This window comes from Ranitomeya imitator, chromosome 2 (genome assembly GCF_032444005.1).
Source record: "Ranitomeya imitator isolate aRanImi1 chromosome 2, aRanImi1.pri, whole genome shotgun sequence".
NCBI classification, from domain to species: Eukaryota; Metazoa; Chordata; class Amphibia; order Anura; family Dendrobatidae; genus Ranitomeya; species Ranitomeya imitator.
This window is the reverse complement of record NC_091283.1, coordinates 301,126,686-301,146,776: the sequence shown is the minus strand read 5'-3', so window position 1 is coordinate 301,146,776 and position 20,091 is coordinate 301,126,686. Positions and strand designations below refer to the sequence as shown.

Sequence of the window (20,091 nt, the reverse complement as noted above, 5' to 3'; positions counted from 1 at the left end):
CAGTGAGGGCCAAGTGCGAATTTCTGTACAATAACAGTAAATTCAAAAAAGCTCATTTTTTTCTCATTAATGTACACTCTGCACCCCATATTGACTGAAAAAAACAGGAATGTAGTGATTTTTGCAAATTTATTAAAAAAGAAAAAATGAAATATCACATGGTCGTAAGTATTCAGACCCTTTGCTCAGTATTGAGTAGAAGCACCTTTACAGCTATTACAGCCATGAGTCTTCTTGGGTATGATGTAACAAGTTTTTCACACCTGGATTTGGGGATCATCTGCCATTCTTCCTTGCAGATCCTCTCCAGTTCCGTCAGGTTGAATGGTGAACGTTGGTGGACAGCCATTTTCAGGTCTCTCCAGAGATGTTCAATTGGGTTTAGGGCAGGGCTCTGGCTGGGCCAGTCAAGAATGGTCACAGAGTTGTTCTGAAGCCACTCCTTTGAGTGCTTAGTGTCAATGTCTTGTTGGAAGGTGAACCTTCGGCCAAGTCTGAGGTCCAGAGCACTCTGAAAGTGGTTTTCATCCAGGATATCTCAGTACTTGACCGCATTCATGTTTCCTTCAATGACAACCAGTTATCCTGTCCCTGCAGCTGAAAAACACCCCCATAACATGATGCGGTCATCATGTTGGGATTGTATTGGGCAGGTGATGAGCAGTGCCTGGTTTTCTCCACACATACCGCTTTGAATTTTCACTAAAAAGGTCCATCTTTGTCTCATCAGACCAGAGAATCTTATTTCTCATAGTCTGAGAGTCCTTCATGTGTTTTTTTAGCAAACTCTATACGGGCTTTCATATGTCTTGCACTGAGGAGAGGCTTCCGGGCCACTCTGCGATAAAGGCCCGACTGGTGGAGGGCTGCAGTGATAGTTGACTTTCTCCCATCCGCCTACTGCATCTGTGGAGCTCAGCCACACTGATCTTGGGGTTCTTCTTTGCCTCTCTCACAAAGGCTCTTTTCTCACGATTGCACAATTTGGCGGACGGCCAGGTCTAGGAAGACTTCTGATGGTCCCAAACTTCTTCCATTTAAGGATTATGGAGGCCACTGTGCTCTTAGCAACCTTGAATACTGCAGAAATTCTTTTGTAATCTTGGCCAGATCTGTGCCTTGCCACAATTCTGTCTCTGAGCTCCTTGGCCAGTTCCTTTGACCTCATGATTCTCATTTGGTCTGACATGCACTGTGAGCTATGAGGTCTTATATAGACAGGTGTGTGCCTTTCCAAATCAATGCTGCGACATTGTATTAAAATGCAATAACGGGCGATCAAAAGATCGTATCTGCACCAACATGGTATCATTAAAAACGTCAGCTCAGTGCGCAAAAAATAAGCGCTCACCCAACCTTTTATTTTTTAACAAAGTTTGTTTGTTTGGTTTTTTTTTCACCACATAGATAAAAAAGAACCTAGACATGTTTGGTGTCTATGAACTCGTAATGACCTGGAAAATCATAATGGATGGTCAGTTTCAGCATTTAGTGAACGTAGCAAAAAAGCCAAACAAAAACAAGAGTGAGATTGCACATTTATTTTTTAAATTTCACCGCACTTGGAATTTTTTCCAGTTTTCTAGTATACAACATGGTAAAATCAATGGTGTCATTCAAAAGTACAACTTGTCCCGCAAAAACAAGTCCTCACATGGCCATATTGATGGAAAAATAAAAAAGTTATGTTTCTAAGGAAAAGGGGAGTGAAAAACGAAAACGCAAAACTGAAAAAGGCTTCGGGGGTTAATTAAACACAGCTGGTTTCCAATGAAGGCGTAGAACCATCTTAAGGAGGATCGCAAGGAAATGGACAGCATGTGACTTAAATATGAGTGTCTGAGCAATGCGTCTGAATTCTTATGACCATGTGATATTTCAGTTTTTCTTTTATATTAAATTTGCAAAAATTTCTACATTTCTGTTTTGTTTTCAGTCGAGATGGGGCGCAGAGTGTACATTAATGAGAAAAATGAACTTTTTGAATTTACGCAATAGCTGCCATGAAACAAAGAGTGAAAAATGTAAAGGGGTCTGAATACTTTTTGTACCCAATGTACATTTATTGACGCCTGCAGAAGATGTGTTGGCATGGCTCGAGCCCTGGTTTCATGGATTCACTCCATGTCATAAAATACATTATGTTTTCAATCCTAAATAAGCTAATAATAATTTACTGTAAAACATAAAATGAGTATGAACATGTGATCTGTTGTAAATCTTGTTATGGTTAATACAAATTTATCTGATTAAAAAGGTGTGGTGCTTTCCAATTGGCTAAAACAGGGAGCAGATTACTGCAGCTGATAGCACAAACACCCATACTGCCAGACTGGATGGTACTACAGATGCCAGGCACCCTAATCTTAGTGGCTGGGAAGAGCCTGTACCGCCAAGAGCTTCTGGTTCCAACCCCACCTCTGTTACCAGCATCGCCTGCAGAATTAGTAAGCCGCGTCTGGTGTCCGAAGCAGACGTTGCAGGAGCAGATCCAAGAGGAGATGGGCACACCATTTGCAGAATCCCTAATTATGACAAAATTGCAGAAAACCAGATCAGATGAAAAGTGACTCCATTTTGTAAATTATAACCCTCAATAAATTAATCTACAGGAATAGTGACTATTTTGACTGCACTGCAGTTTCCAGATTAGGGTTGAGCGACCTTGACTTTTTTTAGAGTCGAGTCGGGTTTCGCGAAACCCGACTATCTCAAAAGTCGAGTCGAGTGGAATCGGCCGATTATCGCGAAAAGTCGGGGATCGACCGAAACATGAAACCCAATGCAAGTCAATGGGGGAGCATAGTCGGCACTGAGTGGAGGCCAGGAAACACCTACAGTGCCCATTTTAATGGCAAAAAACATACATTCTTGTTACTGAAGCTTGTCAATCTAAATTTACCTTATAATAATAGTAAGGCATTGGAAATTGGGGGTCATTTGGCTAAAGTTGTGGTGGGTAGGGCTGGTTCAAGTATTTAGTGGGCCCAGGAAATGTGGACCACGTCACGGCAGTGGAGCAGGGAGAGGTAAGTATTTCAACTTTGCAAGTGCTGTGATCCTGAGCAAGCAGGGGGGGCCCACTCGTTGGCATTGGCACTGGCACAGGGCCCCTCAAAGTACGGCGGTTTGTTTGCACGGCGGGGGCGCCTGCCACCGGCAGCTACACTTTTGCATACTATGAGGGGCCCTGTGCCAGTGACGTCGCCAACGAGTATTCCTCCCCCCACCTGATGAAGGAACCTGCACCTTCATCTGCACCTTCCTCTTTGTCCCCGTGTAAGGTGGTATGGTATGCGGGAAGGGGAACCTGACTTTCAGCAGAGTCACAATCTTGCAGTGTAGCGTGCACAGGGAATGTTGCGTTATGGGTCAATGTACCAGCAGACTCATCTATCACTGGCTGGGCAATGGGCAGGATGAGGGGGAAACAGATATGGGCCCAAAGAATAAAGTGGGCTAAATGCAGTTCAAAATTGGTAACAGGACTAACCAGGGGGCATTGCAGTGGAGGACAACTGTAATGAGAGGCTGAGACAGAGAGTAGGCCCAAATCAGTAAGTAGTCTAAATGCAGTTCAAAATTGGCAACAGTAGTAAACAGGCGGCACAGCTTTGTTCACTGGAGAACAGCAAGGAGCGGCAGACACCGATAGAAGGCCCCAACCCAACTAGTAGGCCCACTGCAGTTTTAAAATTCCGATAGGCTGAAAACCAGATAATTGTTGGTCATTTTTTGTAAAGAGGACAGCTGTATTGAGTGGCGCAGCCAGACACTACAAGTAGGCCTTACACCACAAAGTTGGCTCGACGCAGGTTTAAAAAAGGTTACATGGGTACACGGTCTGCATTGGTGTGCTCAGTGGAGGACAATTGGAAGGAGGGACTGCAGAAAGACTTAGTAGGCGTAAAATAACAAAATAGGCTCTATGCAGCTTCGATTATGTGGCAACCTGGAGAACACCTTGGAGAGGCAGACACTGTCTCTACGACCCAGACCCAACTTGTAGGCCTAATGTAGTGTTGTTTTAACAACTACTTAACACGAGCATGAAGATTGAAGCTACGGAGAGGCAACCTGGAGAACACCTTGGAGCGGCAGACACCGTCTCTACGACCCAGACCCAACTTGTAGGCCTAATGTAGTGTTGTTTCAACAACTACTTAAGACGAGCATGAAGATTGAAGCTATGGAGAGGCAACCTGGAGAACACCTTGGAGCGGCAGACACCGTCTCTACGACCCAGACCCAACTTGTAGGCCTAATGTAGTGTTGTTTCAACAACTACTTAACACGAGCATGAAGATTGAAGCTATGGAGAGGCAACCTGGAGAACACCTTGGAGCGGCAGACACCGTCTCTACGACCCAGACCCAACTTGTAGGCCTAATGTAGTGTTGTTTCAACAACTACTTAAGACGAGCATGAAGATTGAAGCAATGGAGAGGCAACCTGGAGAACACCTTGGAGCGGCAGACACCGTCTCTATGACCCAGACCCAACTTGTAGGCCTAATGTAGTGTTGTTTCAACAACTACTTAACACGAGCATGAAGATTGAAGCAATGGAGAGGAAACCTGGAGAACACCTTGGAGCGGCAGACACCGTCTCTACGACCCAGACCCAACTTGTAGGCCTAATGTAGTGTTGTTTCAACAACTACTTAAGACGAGCATGAAGATTGAAGCTATGGAGAGGCAACCTGGAGAACACCTTGGAGCGGCAGACACTGTCTCTACGACCCAGACCCAACTTGTAGGCCTAATGTAGTGTTGTTTCAACAACTACTTAAGACGAGCATGAAGATTGAAGCAATGGAGAGGCAACCTGGAGAACACCTTAGAGCGGCAGACACCGTTAGTAGGCCCTACCGAAGTAGTAGCCCCAATGCAGTTCTCAAATTCCTATAGGCTGAAAACCAGACTATAGACGCTCAGCTTTTTTCAGATGAGGACAGCTGTATTGAGTGGCGCAGACAGACACAGGTAGTAGGCCTTAAGCACAAAATTTGGCTCAATGCAGTTTAAAAAAGATTACAGGGGTACACAGGCAGCATTGGTCTGTTCAGTGGAGGACAATTTCAATTATGGACCGCAGACAGACTTAGTACGCCTACAATTAAAAAAAGAATGCTCTATGCAATTTAAAATAGGTTCCAGGGGTACACGGACAGCATTGGTCTGGTCAGTGGAGGACTATTGGAAGGAGGGACCGCAGACAGGCTTAGTAGGCCTAACATAACAAAAGTAGGCTGTAGGCACTTTAAAATAGGTTCCAGGGGTACACGGGCAGCAGTCGTCTGGTCAGTGGAGGACTAGTGGAACGAGGGACCGCAGACAGGCTTAGTAGGCCTAACATAACAAAAGTAGGCTGTAGGCACTTTAAAATAGGTTCCAGGGGTACACGGGCAGCAGTGGTCTGGTCAGTGGAGGACTATTGGAAGGAGGGACCGCAGACAGGCTTAGTAGGCCTAACATAACAAAAGTGGACTGTAGGCACTTTAAAATAGGTTCCAGGGGTACACGGGCAGCAGTGGTCTGGTCAGTGGAGGACTATTGGAAGGAGGGACCGCAGACAGGCTTAGTAGGCCTAACATAACAAAAGTGGGCTGTAGGCACTTTAAAATAGGTTCCAGGGGTACACGAGCAGCAGTGGTGTGGTCAGTGGAGGACTAGTGGAAGAAGGGACCGCAGACAGGCTTATTAGGCCTAACATAACAAAAGTGGGCTGTAGGCACTTTAAAATAGGTTCCAGGGGTACACGGGCAGCAGTGGTCTGGTCAGTGGAGGACTAGTGGAAGGAGGGACCGCAGACAGGCTTAGTAGGGCTAATATAACAAAAGTAGGCTGTAGGCACTTTAAAATAGGTTCCAGGGGTACACGGGCAGCAGTGGTGTGGTCAGTGGAGGACTATTGGAAGGAGGGACCGCAGACAGGCTTAGTAGGCCTAACATAACAAAAGTGGGCTGTAGGCACTTTAAAATAGGTTCCAGGGGTACACGGGCAGCAGTGGTGTGGTCAGTGGAGGACTATTGGAAGGAGGGACCGCAGACAGGCTTAGTAGGCCTAACATAACAAAAGTATGCTCTATGTACTTGGAATTATCTTGCAGGGGTACACAGGCAGCATTGGTGTTGTCAGCGGAGGCCGATTGTAATGAGTGTCTGACAGTTAGTACTCACAAAAAATAAATAGATGTTAATGTCTCGCAATACAACAAAACCAAAACACAAAAGGGTGGCATACTTAGGTACAGGGGTGGGCTCCTCTGCTTAGTTTCAGACCTATTAATTTGTCGCAAAGTATTTACTGGTGTAAATATAGGACACTGCCCCTGACTATTTTAAGTAGCATCATACATGTCAACACATTGGTATTGTCAGTGCCAGGCATTGAAGGATGTCAGCGCATAGACTAAACATTGGTGGAGCTGTGAGAGATAATTTTGCAACTGTTTGAGCTGGGGGGGAACTCTCTTGTGGCCGGCGGTACAGGCCCAGGGCCCCTCATGTTACAAAGGTGTGTCTGACGTTGGGTGCGCACCACCACCGCCAGAGACACTTTATTGTACTATGAGGGACCCAGTGGCAGTGCCGTCGACCAAAAGCGTGCACACCCACCTCTTCAGACATACGGCACTCTCATGGGTGCTTGCGCCAAGTGGCGAGACCACGGCCCCGTGGGGGGAGTTTGGCCATTTAGGGAGGTGTAAACATGTCGTATGCTGGACAAACAGCTGCTGCAAATTACGAGATTGGAAAAGTCAGTCAGAGCAGTCCACAAGCAAGACCTTTTCATAGGAAAGCTAGGTGTCAGCCGGGAAAGGTGGGGCAAAACAATTCGAAATCCAGTAGTGTTTCATTTTAATGAAGGTTAGATCATCAACATTTTGGGTAGCCAGACGAGTCCTTTTTCGATTAATATTGAACCAGCAGCACTGAATACTCTTTCTGATAGCACACTAGCTGCTGGGCAAGCAAGCTCCTGCAATGCATATTCTGCCAATTCTGGTCAGGTGTCTAATTTGGATGCCCAGTAATCAAATGGGAATGACGGTTGAGGGAGAACATCGATAAGGGATGAAAAATAGTTAGTAACCATACTGGACAAATGTTGTCTCCTGTCACTTTGAATTGATGCTGCAGTACCTGTCCTGTCTGCGGTCATAGCAAAATCACTCCACAACCTGGTCAGAAAACCCCTCTGTCCAACGCCACTTCTGATTTGTGCACCTCTAACACCTCTGGCCTGCTGCCCCTGCAGCTCGTGTGATAACGATCACCGGCGCTGTGTGCTGGGAATGCCTGAATCAAACGGTCAACAAGAGTTGATTGTTTGGTTGCTAATATTTGTTCCAGGTTCTCATGTGGCATAATATTTTGCAATTTTCCTTTATAGCGAGGATCAAGGAGGCAGGCCAACCAGTAATCGTCATTGGTCATCATTTTAATAATGCGTGGGTCCCTTTTCAGGATACGTAAGGCATAATCCACCATGTGGGCTAAAGTTCCAGTTGTCAAATCTGCGGTTGTGCTGGGTTGAGGGGCAGTTTCAGGCAAATCTACGTCACTTGTCTCCCTAAAAAAACCTGAACCCGGCCTTGCAACGCCACCAGTTGCTATTGGCCCCGGAGAAGCTTCCTCATTAAAAAAATACTCATCCCCATCATCCTCCTCGTCCTCCTGCTCCTCCTGTTCGCCCGCTACCTCGTCCTGTACACTGCCCTGACCAGACAATGGCTGACTGTCATCAAGGCTTTCCTCTTCCTCTGCTGCAGACGCCTGCTCCTTTATGTGCGTCAAACTTTGCATCAGCAGACGCATTAGGGGGATGCTCATGCTTATTATGGCGTTGTCTGCTCTAACCAGCCGTGTGCATTCCTCAAAACACTGAAGGACTTGACACATGTCTTGTACCTTCGACCACTGCACACCTGACAACTCCATGTCTGCCATCCGACTGCCTGCCCATGTATGTGTATCCTCCCACAAAAACATAACAGCACGCCTCTGTTCGCACAGTCTCTGAAGCATGTGCAGTGTTGAGTTCCACCTTGTTGCACCGTCGATGATTAGGCGATGCTGGGGAAGGTTCAAAGACCACTGATAGATCTGCATATGGCTGGAGTGTACGGGCGAACGGCGGATATGCGAGCAAAGTCCGCGCACTTTGAGGAGCAGGTCGGATAACCCCGGATAACTTTTCAGGAAGCACTGCACCACCAGGTTTAAGGTGTGAGCCAGGCAAGGAATGTGTTTCAGTTGGGAAAGGGAAATGGTAGCCATGAAATTCCTTCCGTTATCACTCACTACCTTGCCTGCCTCAAGATCTACAGTGCTCAGCCACGACTGCGTTTCTTTCTGCAAGAACTCGGACAGAACTTCCGCGGTGTGTCTGTTGTCGCCCAAACACTTCATAGCTAATACAGCCTGCTGACGCTTGCCAGTAGCTGCCCCATAATGGGACACCTGGTGTGCAACAGTGGCAGCTGTGGATGGAGTGGTTGTGCGACTGCAGTCTGTGGACAAGCTCTCGCTTCTGCAGGAGGACGAGGAGGAGGAGGAGGGGGTGCGAACGGCTACAGCCAACTGTTTCCTAGACCGTGGGCTAGGCAGAACTGTCCCAAAATTGCTGTCCCCTGTGGACCCTGCATCCACTACATTCACCCAGTGTGCCGTGATGGACACGTAACGTCCCTGGCCATGCCTACTGGTCCATGCATCTGTTGTCAGGTGCACCTTTGTACTCACAGATTGCCTGAGTGCATGGACGATGCGCTCTTTAACATGCTGGTGGAGGGCTGGGATGGCTTTTCTCGAAAAGAAGTGTCGACTGGGTAGCTCGTAGCTTGGTACAGCGTAGTCCATCAGGGCTTTGAAAGCTTCGCTTTCAACTAACCGGTAGGGCATCATCTCTAACGAGATTAGTCTAGCTATGTGGGCGTTCAAACCCTGTGTATGCGGATGCGAGGCTAAGTACTTCCTTTTTCTAGCGAGAGTCTCATGTAGGGTGAGCTGGACTGGAGAGCTGGAGACCGTGCAACTAGCGGGGGTGCCGGTGGACATGGCAGACTGAGAGATGGTTGGAGACGGTATTCTTGCCGCTGCCCTACATGCAGTGTTTCCAACTAAGAAACTGCTGATTCCCTGACCCTGACTGCTTTGGCCTGGCAACGAAACCTGCACAGATACTGCAGGTGGTGCGGAAAATGGTGGCCTTACAGTGACGGAAGGGATGTAGCGTTGCTGACTAGCTTCATTGGCCAAGGGTGCTACAACCTTAAGGGACGTTTGAAAGTTAGTCCAGGCTTGCAAATGCATGGTGGTTAAATGTCTATGCATGCAACTTGTATTTATACTTTTCAGATTCTGACCTCTGCTTATGGTAGTTGAACATTTTTGACAGATGACTTTGCACTGATCAATTGGATGTTGTTTAAAAAAATGCCAGACTGCACTCTTTCTAGCATCGGATACCTTTTCAGGCATTGCAGACTGAGCTTTAACCGGATGGCCACGCTGTCCTCCAACAGGTATTGGCTTTGCCACGCGTTTTGGGCCAGATACGGGCCCGGCAGATGGAACCTGTTGTGATGTTGATGCCTGCTGCGGCCCCTCCTCCTCCGCTTCAGAACTACTGCCGCCTGCACCCTGTTCCCCCAATGGCTGCCAATCAGGGTCAACAACTGGGTCATCTATGACCTCCTCTTCTATCTCGTGTGCAACTTCGTCTGTGTCACCGTGTAAGCCGGTGGTATAGCGTTCGTGACGGGGCACCATAGTCTCATCAGGGTCTGATTCTGGATCAGTACACTGCGAGGGCAATGTTGTGGTCTGAGTCAAAGGAACAGCATAGTAATCTGGCTGTGGCTGTGCATCTGTGCACTCCATGTCCGATTCAACTTGTAATGGGCATGGCCTGTTAACTGTTTCACTTTCTAACCCAGGAACGGTATGTGTAAAGAGCTCCATGGAGTAATCCGTTGTGTCGCCTGACGCATCCTTCTCTTTTGTTGTTTTTGCTGAACAGGACAATGGAGCGACTTGTCCCTGAGCGTGAACATCCACTAACAACGCGCTGCTTTTACATTTACCAGTTTCAGAAGAGGAGGCAAAAGAGCTAGAGGCTGAGTCAGCAAGGAAAGCCAAAACTTACTCTTGCTGCTCCGGCTTTAAAAGCGGTTTTCCTACTCCCAGAAAAGGGAGCGTTCGAGGCCTTGTGTAGCCAGACGACGAACCTGGCTCCACAGCTCGAGACTTAGGTGCTATATTGTTTTTCCCACGACCACCTGATGCTCCACCACCACTACCATCATTACCAGCTGGCAATGAACGCCCACGGCCACGACCTCTTCCACCAGACTTCCTCATTGTTTTAAAAACGTAACCAAAGTAACGGTATTTGTTACTGTAAAACAACTTACAAGGTGAACTCAAACTTCTGTAGGATTTAGATATCCCTTTATAGGTGGGTGAGACTGCAAGGAAAATCAGGCACAATGTTACACACTCGGTTTTCTGTGGCACAAAATGAGAGAGATGCCACACACGCAGGACTGTCACTCAAGCACAAATGCCAATATTAATCTCCCACTATTTATTTTTTTTCACGGAGAAATAAAAACCAAAATAACCAAAAACAGACACTAGGCTTTCTGTGGCCCACAATTTGAGAGAGATGGCACACACGACTGGCACAGAAGCGCAAAGGCCAATATTAATCTCCCACTATTTATTTTTTTTTCAGGGAGAATTTAAAAACCAAAATAAAAAGATAAAAAACACTAGGCTTTCTGTGGCCCACAATTTGAGAGAGATGGCACACACACGACTGGCACAGAATCACAAAGGCCAATATTAATCTCCCACTATTTTTTTTTTTTTCAGGGAGAATTTAAAAACCAAAATAAAAAAAAAAGCAGACACTAGGCTTTCTGTGGCCCACAATTTGAGAGAGATGGCACACACGACTGGCACAGAAGCACAAATGCCAATATTAATCTCCCACTATTTATTTTTTTTTCAGGGAGAATTTAAAAACCAAAATAAATAAAAAACACTAGGCTTTCTGTGGCCCACAATTTGAGAGAGATGGCACACACACAACTGGCACAGAATCACAAAGGCCAATATTAATCTCACACTATTTTTTTTTCTCAGGGAGAATTTAAAAACCAAAATAAAAAAAAAACAGACACTAGGCTTTCTGTGGCCCACAACTTGAGAGAGATGGCACACACAGGACTGGCACTCTAGCAGAAATGCCAATCTTAATCTCCCACTACTTTTTTTGGTTAGGGAGAATTGCCAAAAAATCAGGGCCAGTATTACACACTAGGCTTTCTGTGGCCCACAATTGGAGAGAGATGGCACACACAGGACTGGCACTCTAGCAGAAATGCCAATCTTAATCTCCCACTACTTTTTTTGGTTAGGGAGAATTGCCAAGAAATCAGGGCCAGTATTACACACTAGGCTTTCTGTGCCCCAAAATTGGAGAGAGATGGCACACACAGGACTGGCACTCTAGCAGAAATGCCAATCTTAATCTCCCACTACTTTTTTTGGTTAGGGAGAATTGCCAATAAATCAGGGCCAGTATTACACACTAGGCTTTCTGTGGCCCTCAATTTGAGAGAGATGGCACACACAGGACTGGCACACTAGCAGAAATGCCAATCTTAATCTCTCACTTCTTTTTTTTGGTTAGGGAGAATTGCCAAGAAATCAGGGCCAGTATTACACACTAGGCTTTCTGTGGCCCACAATTGGAGAGAGATGGCACACACAGGACTGGCACTCTAGCAGAAATGCCAATCTTAATCTCCCACTACTTTTTTTGGTTAGGGAGAATTGCCAAGAAATCAGGGCCAGTATTACACACTAGGCTTTCTGTGCCCCAAAATTGGAGAGAGATGGCACACACAGGACTGGCACTCTAGCAGAAATGCCAATCTTAATCTCCCACTACTTTTTTTGGTTAGGGAGAATTGCCAATAAATCAGGGCCAGTATTACACACTAGGCTTTCTGTGGCCCACAATTTGAGAGAGATTGCACACACAGGACTGGCACTCTAGCAGAAATGCCAATCTTAATCTCCCACTACTTTTTTTGGTTAGGGAGAATTGCCAAGAAATCAGGGCCAGTATTACACACTAGGCTTTCTGTGCCCCAAAATTGGAGAGAGATGGCACACACAGGACTGGCACTCTAGCAGAAATGCCAATCTTAATCTCCCACTACTTTTTTGGTTAGGGAGAATTGCCAATAAATCAGGGCCAGTATTACACACTAGGCTTTCTGTGGCCCACAATTTGAGAGAGATGGCACACACAGGACTGGCACTCTAGCAGAAATGCCAATCTTAATCTCCCACTACTTTTTTGGTTAGGGAGAATTGCCAAGAAATCAGGGCCAGTATTACACACTAGGCTTTCTGTGCCCCAAAATTGGAGAGAGATGGCACACACAGGACTGGCACTCTAGCAGAATTGCCAATCTTAATCTCCCACTACTTTTTTTGGTTAGGGAGAATTGCCAAGAAATCAGGGCCAGTATTACACACTAGGCTTTCTGTGCCCCAAAATTGGAGAGAGATGGCACACACAGGACTGGCACTCTAGTAGAAATGCCAATCTTAATCTCCCACTACTTTTTTTGGTTAGGGAGAATTGCCAAGAAATCAGGGCCAGTATTACACACTAGGCTTTCTGTGGCCCACAATTTGAGAGAGATGGCACACACAGGACTGGCACTCTAGCAGAAATGCCAATCTTAATCTCCCACTACTTTTTTTGGTTAGGGAGAATTGCCAAGAAATCAGGGCCAGTATTACACACTAGGCTTTCTGTGGCCCACAATTGAAGAGAGATGGCACACACAGGACTGGCACTCTAGCAGAAATGCCAATCTTAATCTCCCACTACTTTTTTTGGTTAGGGAGAATTGCCATGAAATCAGGGCCAGTATTACACACTAGGCTTTCTGTGCCCCAAAATTGGAGAGAGGTGGCACACACAGGACTGGCACTCTAGTGTTGTGAGTTCTGTTTTTGGGCTCCCTCTGGTGGTTACTGATGGTACTGGGTGATTTGTGTTCTGCTGTCTCTGGTGTCCACCTGTTCTATTAGGATTTGGGAGTTTCCTATTTAACCGGGCTTTCTTGTCATTTCCCCGCCGGCTATCAAGGTTATCAGAGTGTTTTGTTACCTCAGCTTCTGGCTTCAGTAATCTTCAGGACAAGCTAAGTTTTGATTTTCTTGTTCCACGTTTTGCTTTATTTTTGTCTTGTCCAGCTTGCATATAATTGTCTCTTTGCTGCTGGTTGCTTTAGTGGGCTGTAATTGCTCCTCATGTTCCATGAGTTGGAACATGAGTTCAAGTAATTACAGGATGGTTTTTTGAAGGGTTTTTTGCTGACCGCGCAGTTTACTTTTGTATCCTCTGCTATCTAGTTTTAGCGGGCCTCATTTTGCTGAATCTGTTTTCATACTGTGTATGTGCCTTCCTCTCATTTCACCGTCATTATATGTGGGGGGCTGCTATTTCTGTGGGGTATTTCTCTGGAGGCAAGAGAGGTCTGTGTTTCTTCTAATAGGGGAAGTTAGATCTTCGGCTGGTGCGAGACGTCTAGGATCAACGTAGGCACGTTCCCCGGCTATTGTTATTTGTGTGTTCAGGTTTAGGGTCGCGGTCAGCTCAGGTTCCATCACCCTAGAGCTCGTTGGTGCTTGTCCTTTTGTGATTCCCTGCCATTGGAATCATGACACTCTAGCAGAAATGCCAATCTTAATCTCCCACTACTTTTTTTGGTTAGGGAGAATTGCCAATAAATCAGGGCCAGTATTACACACTAGGCTTTCTGTGCCCCAAAATTGGAGAGAGATGGCACACACAGGACTGGCATTCTAGCAGAAATGCCAATCTTAATCTCCCTCTACTTTTTTTGGTTAGGGAGAATTGCCATGAAATCAGGGCCAGTATTGCACACTAGGCTTTCTGTGCCCCAAAATTGGAGAGAGATGGCACACACAGGACTGGCACTCTAGCAGAAATGCCAATCTTAATCTCCCTCTACTTTTTTTGGTTAGGGAGAATTGCCATGAAATCAGGGCCAGTATTACACACTAGGCTTTCTGTGCCCCAAAATTGGAGAGAGATGGCACACACAGGACTGGCACTCTAGCAGAAATGCCAATCTTAATCTCCCTCTACTTTTTTTGGTTAGGGAGAATTGCCATGAAATCAGGGCCAGTATTGCACACTAGGCTTTCTGTGCCCCAAAATTGGAGAGAGATGGCACACACAGGACTGGCACTCTAGCAGAAATGCCAATCTTAATCTCCCTCTACTTTTTTTGGTTAGGGAGAATTGCCATGAAATCAGGGCCAGTATTACACACTAGGCTTTCTGTGCCCCAAAATTGGAGAAAGATGGCACACACAGGACTGGCACTCTAGCAGAAATGCCAATCTTAATCTCCCACAATTTTTTTTTTTGGGGAGAATTTAAAAACCAAAAAAAAAAAAAAAAAAAGCAGACACTAGGCTTACTGTGGCCCACAATTTGAGAGAGATGGCACACACGACTGGCACAGAAGCACAAATGCCAATATTAATCTCCCACTATTTATTTTTTTTTCAGGGAGAATTTAAAAACCCAAAAAAAACACTAGGCTTTCTGTGCCCCAAAATTGGAGAGAGATGGCACACACAGGACTGGCACTCTAGTAGAAATGCCAATCTTAATCTCCCACTATTTTTTTTGGGGAGAATTAAAAAAAAAAAAGGATTATAGACACTAGGCTTTCTGTGCCCCACAATTGGAGAGAGATGGCACACACGACTGGCACTCAAGCACAAATGCCAAGATTAATCTCCCACTATTTATTTTTTTTCAGGGAGAATTAAAAAAAAACAAAACAAAACTGGGACTGTCCTACAATTACTATCTTCCTGCAGTAATCTCAGCCAGGTATGGCAGGCAGCAATAACAAGGAGTGGACTGCTGCACAAAGTAAATCAAAAGTGTGGACAAACAAACAAGATAGCTGTGCAGAAAGGAAGGAACTACAGGATTTGTGCTTTGAAAAAAGCAGTTGGTTTGCACAGCGGCGTACACACAGCAATGCAGCTATCAGGGAGCCTTCTAGGGCAGCCCAATGAGCTACAGCGCTGAGGATAAAAAATGTAGCTTCCACTGTCCCTACAAACAAAAGGTGGTGTTGGACAGTGGAAATCGCTACAGCACAAGCGGTTTGGGGGTTAATGGACCCTGCCTAACGCTATCCCTGCTTCTGACGAAGCGGCAGCAACCTCTCCCTATGCTCAGATCAGCAGCAGTAAGATGGCGGTCGGCGGGAACGCCCCTTTATAGCCCCTGTGACGCCGCAGACAGCAAGCCAATCACTGCAATGCCCTTCTGTAAGATGGTGGGGACCAGGACCTATGTCATCACGCTGCCCACACTCTGCGTCCACCTTCATTGGCTGAGAAATGGCGCTTGTCGCGTCATTGAAACGCGACTTTGGCGCGAAAGTCGCGTACCGCATGGCCGACCCCACACTGGGATCGGGTCGGGTTTCATGAAACCCGACTTTGCCAAAAGTCGGCGACTTTTGAAAATGAACGATCCGTTTCGCTCAACCCTATTCAGGATATTAGCATGCGCAGTGGATGTTGGAGAGTGAAAATTGCAAATTTCCCAAGTTATTACCCAACACATAGTGCCCAGATTGTGCTCCAGGAGATACACATGCCGTAAAATAAGTGGTTTCTTCTCACTATAGTGATGCCAAAAGCATAGATGGTTAATGTGGTTTTAAGCACAGTCTGTAAACTATAAACTGTCATTGTCTTGGTGAATAATTTAATAATTTTGCATAACTTACCATTTTTACAGACCGTTTAAGAAGAAATGTTCAAAAATATAGAATTCAAGGATATTTTATTCTAAAATAATAATTGGTTTTATTCTTGGCAGATGACCGTACCAGGAGATCAGCAGGACAGCTGACATCTTCAATGTTTAAATCAGATAATCTTGAGATCCCACAGGATACAATTGAAGTGAATGCCATTACTCCAAATATACCATCATCCCTTCACAGCAAAGATCTGTCATCTGATCATTTGGAACAGGTCCTGTCTTCTGATTCATTGCCTAGTACTAATGAAAATCAAAGTCACAAAATAAGCATTAAAAATCGAACTGCTTCTAAAGCAATGAAGACATTTTCATTTTCAGAATATGGAAATAGTTTTCCCCTAGAAAAGTCATTTCTCAAACAACAAAAACTTCACAAAGCAGACAACAGATTTTCTTGTTCCAAGTGTGGGAGATGTTTTAACCAGAAATCAGATTTTGTCAGTCACCAGAGCATTCACACAGGGAAGAAGCCATTTTCATGTTCAGAATGTGGGAAATGTTTTATTCGGAAAGCGCAGCTTGTTACCCACCAAAGAACTCACACAGGAGAGAAGCCTTTTTCCTGTTCAGAATGTGGGAAATGTTTTATTCGAAAAGAGCATCTTGTTACCCACCAAAGAACTCACACAGGTGAGAAGCCTTTTTCCTGTTCAGAATGTGGGAAATGTTTTATTCGAAAAGACCAGCTTGTTATCCACCAAAGAACCCACACAGGAGAGAAGCATTTTTCCTGTTCAGAATGTGGGAAATGTTTTAACCACAAAGCAAATCTTGTTAGCCACCAGAAAACCCACAGAGGGGAGAAGCCTTTTTCCTGTTCAGAATGTGGGAAATGTTTTAAACACAAAGCGAATCTTGTTAGCCACCAGAAAACCCACAGAGGGGAGAAGCCTTTTTCCTGTTCAGAATGTGGGAAATGTTTTCTAGCTAAATCATTTCTTGTCAGACATCATAGGTCTCATACAGGGGAGAAGCCTTTTTCCTGTTCAGAATGTGGGAAATGTTTTAACCACAAAGCGAATCTTGTTAGCCACCAGAAAACCCACAGAGAGGAGAAGCCTTTTTCTTGTTCAGAATGTGGGAAATGTTTTCTAGCTAAATCATTTCTTGTCAGACATCATAGATCTCACACAGGGGAGAAGCCTTTTTCCTGTTCAGAATGTGGGAAATGTTTTAACCGGAAAGCGAGTCTTGTTAGCCACCATAAAACCCACACAGGGGAGAAGCCTTTTTCCTGTTCAGAATGTGGGAAATGTTTTAACCACAAAGCGAGTCTTGTTAGCCACCATAAAACCCACACAGGGGAGAAGCCTTTTTCCTGTTCAGAATGTGGGAAATGTTTTAACCACAAAGCGAATCTTGTTAGCCACCAGAAAACCCACACAGGGGAGAAGCCTTTTTCATGTTCAGAATGTGGGAAATGTTTTAACCAGAAATCACATCTTGTTAGCCACCAGAAAACCCACACAGGGGAGAAGCCTTTTTCCTGTTCAGAATGTGGGAAATGTTTTACCAGTAAAGCGAGTCTTGATAGCCACCATAAAACCCACACAGGGGAGAAGCCTTTTTCCTGTTCAGAATGTGGGAAATGTTTTACCAGTAAAGCGCATCTTGTTAGCCACCAGAAAACCCACACAGGGGAGAAGCCTTTTTCCTGTTCAGAATGTGGGAAATGTTTTACCAGGAAAGTGAATCTTGATAGCCACCATAAAACCCACACAGGGGAGAAGCCTTTTTCCTGTTCAGAATGTGGGAAATGTTTTAACCAGAAATCGAATCTTGTTAGCCACCAGAAAACCCACACAGGGGAGAAGCCTTTTTAATTTTCAGAATGTGGGAAATGTTTCGTGAAGAAACCATCTCTTTCTAGCCACCAAAGAGTTCACACAGGGGAGAAGCTTTTTTTTTACGTTCTTAATTGTTTTTACATAGTCACATACAAGTGCTTCTAACTAAATTAGAATATTATCAATAAGTTAATTTATTTCAGTTCTTCAATGCAAAAAATGAAACTCTTATATTAGTCATTACAGAGTGATCTATCTCAGGCGTTTATTTCTGTTGATGACTATATCCTACAGCCAATGAAAACCCAAATGTTATTATGTCAGTAAATTAGAATAAAAACACCTGCAGTGGCTTCCTAAACATTTAAAAAAGGTCCCTTAGTCTGGTTCAGTAGGCTCCACAATCATGAGGAAGACTGCTGACTGGACAGATGTCTAGAAGGCAGTCATTGACACACTCCAGAAGGAGGGTAAGCCACTGTAAAATATTAGTATTTCAATAATAATAAAATGTAGATTACGTAACATATGCAGGTTATAACTAGCAAATAGATACTCTGTATATTGATGGAATTAGTTATTCTGAGGATTTTGGCCAATACATCTGTTCTCTGTTTGTCAGAACTATAGGGCTTTTGTCAGAACTGTCAATATGTGGCTATTTGGAGATAGTAAATGGTTCTTAAAGGTCATAGGCTATATGCTTAAGCATTTCAAAATGAGGTAATGTACAAAAAACTAATATTCATATTCCGCAAGTTACTAGTGTTCTTCTAATATGGTAGAGGCTATGAACATAGCGGCAGAACATCTTATGTTGTTCTGAGACAGGAAAAATAGAAACCAATGTAAGTCTATGGGTCAAAATAGTATATAAGCCGACCTAACTCTTGTTCAGGAGATCTCTCATACTTTAAGAATCTCCAACCCGGACCACATCAACTTCAAGATCATATGTAAGAACCACTGAATGCTTGTTTTCTCTTTTATAATCTAATACTTATTTTTGGGTGCTATGAACTTTTCTTCATTTTTGTAATCACTTTTTGAATAAACATTAAACAAGATTTGTATTATCCACATAATTCAATATTGCGTTCCTTTCTATCCACACCGTGCTCTTACTTAAAGGGAACCTGTCACCCCGAAAATCGCGGGTGAGGTAAGCCCACCGGCATCAGGGGCTTATCTACAGCATTCTGTAATGCTGTAGATAAGCCTCCGATGTTACCTGAAAGAGGAGAAAAAGAGGTTAGATTATACTCACCTAGGGGCGTTCCCGCTGCTGGTCCGGTCGGATGGGTGTCTCTGGTCCGCTGCGGCGCCTCCCATCTTCATTTCAAGACGTCCTCTTCTGATCTTTAGCCACCGCTCCGGCGCAGGCGTACTTTGTCTGCCCTGTTGAGGGCAGAACAAAGTACTGCAGTGCGCAGGCGCTGGAAAGGTCAGAGAGGCCCGGCGCCTGCGCACTGCAGTACTTTGTTCTGCCCTCAACAGGGCAGACAAAGTATGCCTGTGCCGGAGCTGTGGCTGAAGATCAGAAGAGGACGTCTTGAAATGAAGATGGGAGGCGCCGCAGCGGACCAGAGACACCCATCTGACCGGACCAGCAGCGGGGTGAGTATAATCTAACGTCTTTTTCTCCTCTTTCAGGTAACATCGGGGGCTTATCTACAGCATTACAGAAGGCTGTAGATAAGCCCCTGATGCCGGTGGGCTTCCCTCACCCGCGATTTTCGGGGTGACAGGTTCCCTTTAAAAAAAAAAGTAAGACTAAATTAGTTATTTAATAGCCCAATGTTTCCTCCGGGGCTTGACCCCCAACCCTTTTCCTGGTGGATCTTGAAAGGCCAACCTACAATAAAACACCTCTGCTCCCCATTTAATGTCGCCTTATCTAGACAGGAATTTATCCAAAAACATGAACCCCCAATGTTAGAGAAGCGTTTCGCATTAATCAGATCTTTGGTTTTGTTAGGAGAAGTGTACCAGGCAGGTATTCTTTTAGACAAACTGGATTTGAACAAAAATGTTCAAGCGATCCCCTGGGGAAATGGGTAATCTCTTTATTATACTCTTCCTTTGCCACTACACAAGAGGAGAAAAAACTTAGATTTATGCGGCAATGGGAGGAAGATCTGGGGTTCGAAATATCACTAGAGGAATGGCAACGCTGTTGTGACGCTTTATCAAAGGGCTCCTATCAGGTATCCATGGTCGAATCTTCCCTCAAAGTCCTCCATAGAACATGTCAGGTACCCACGAGGCTGCATGCCATTTATCCTCAGATATTAGACAAATGTTTTAGGGGTTGTGATGCGCCTGGGGACATGAGACACATATGGTGGACATGCCCGGTGGGGGTTGGCCTGTGGTGG

At 45.1% G+C, this 20,091-nt stretch overlaps 1 protein-coding gene across 1 annotated transcript in view; it reads left to right on the top strand.

Moving 5' to 3' along the window:
- Positions 1–18,789, top strand: part of LOC138663363 (zinc finger protein 605-like) — a 49,596-nt gene extending 30,807 nt beyond the window's left edge. Inside the window, exon 7 of the mRNA XM_069749538.1 lies at positions 15,981–18,789. Within this exon, the coding sequence (XP_069605639.1) occupies positions 15,981–17,749 (1,769 nt within the window). The 3' untranslated portion in view covers positions 17,750–18,789. The remainder of the gene's footprint in view (positions 1–15,980) is intronic.
- Positions 18,790–20,091: the final 1,302 nt, after the last annotated feature.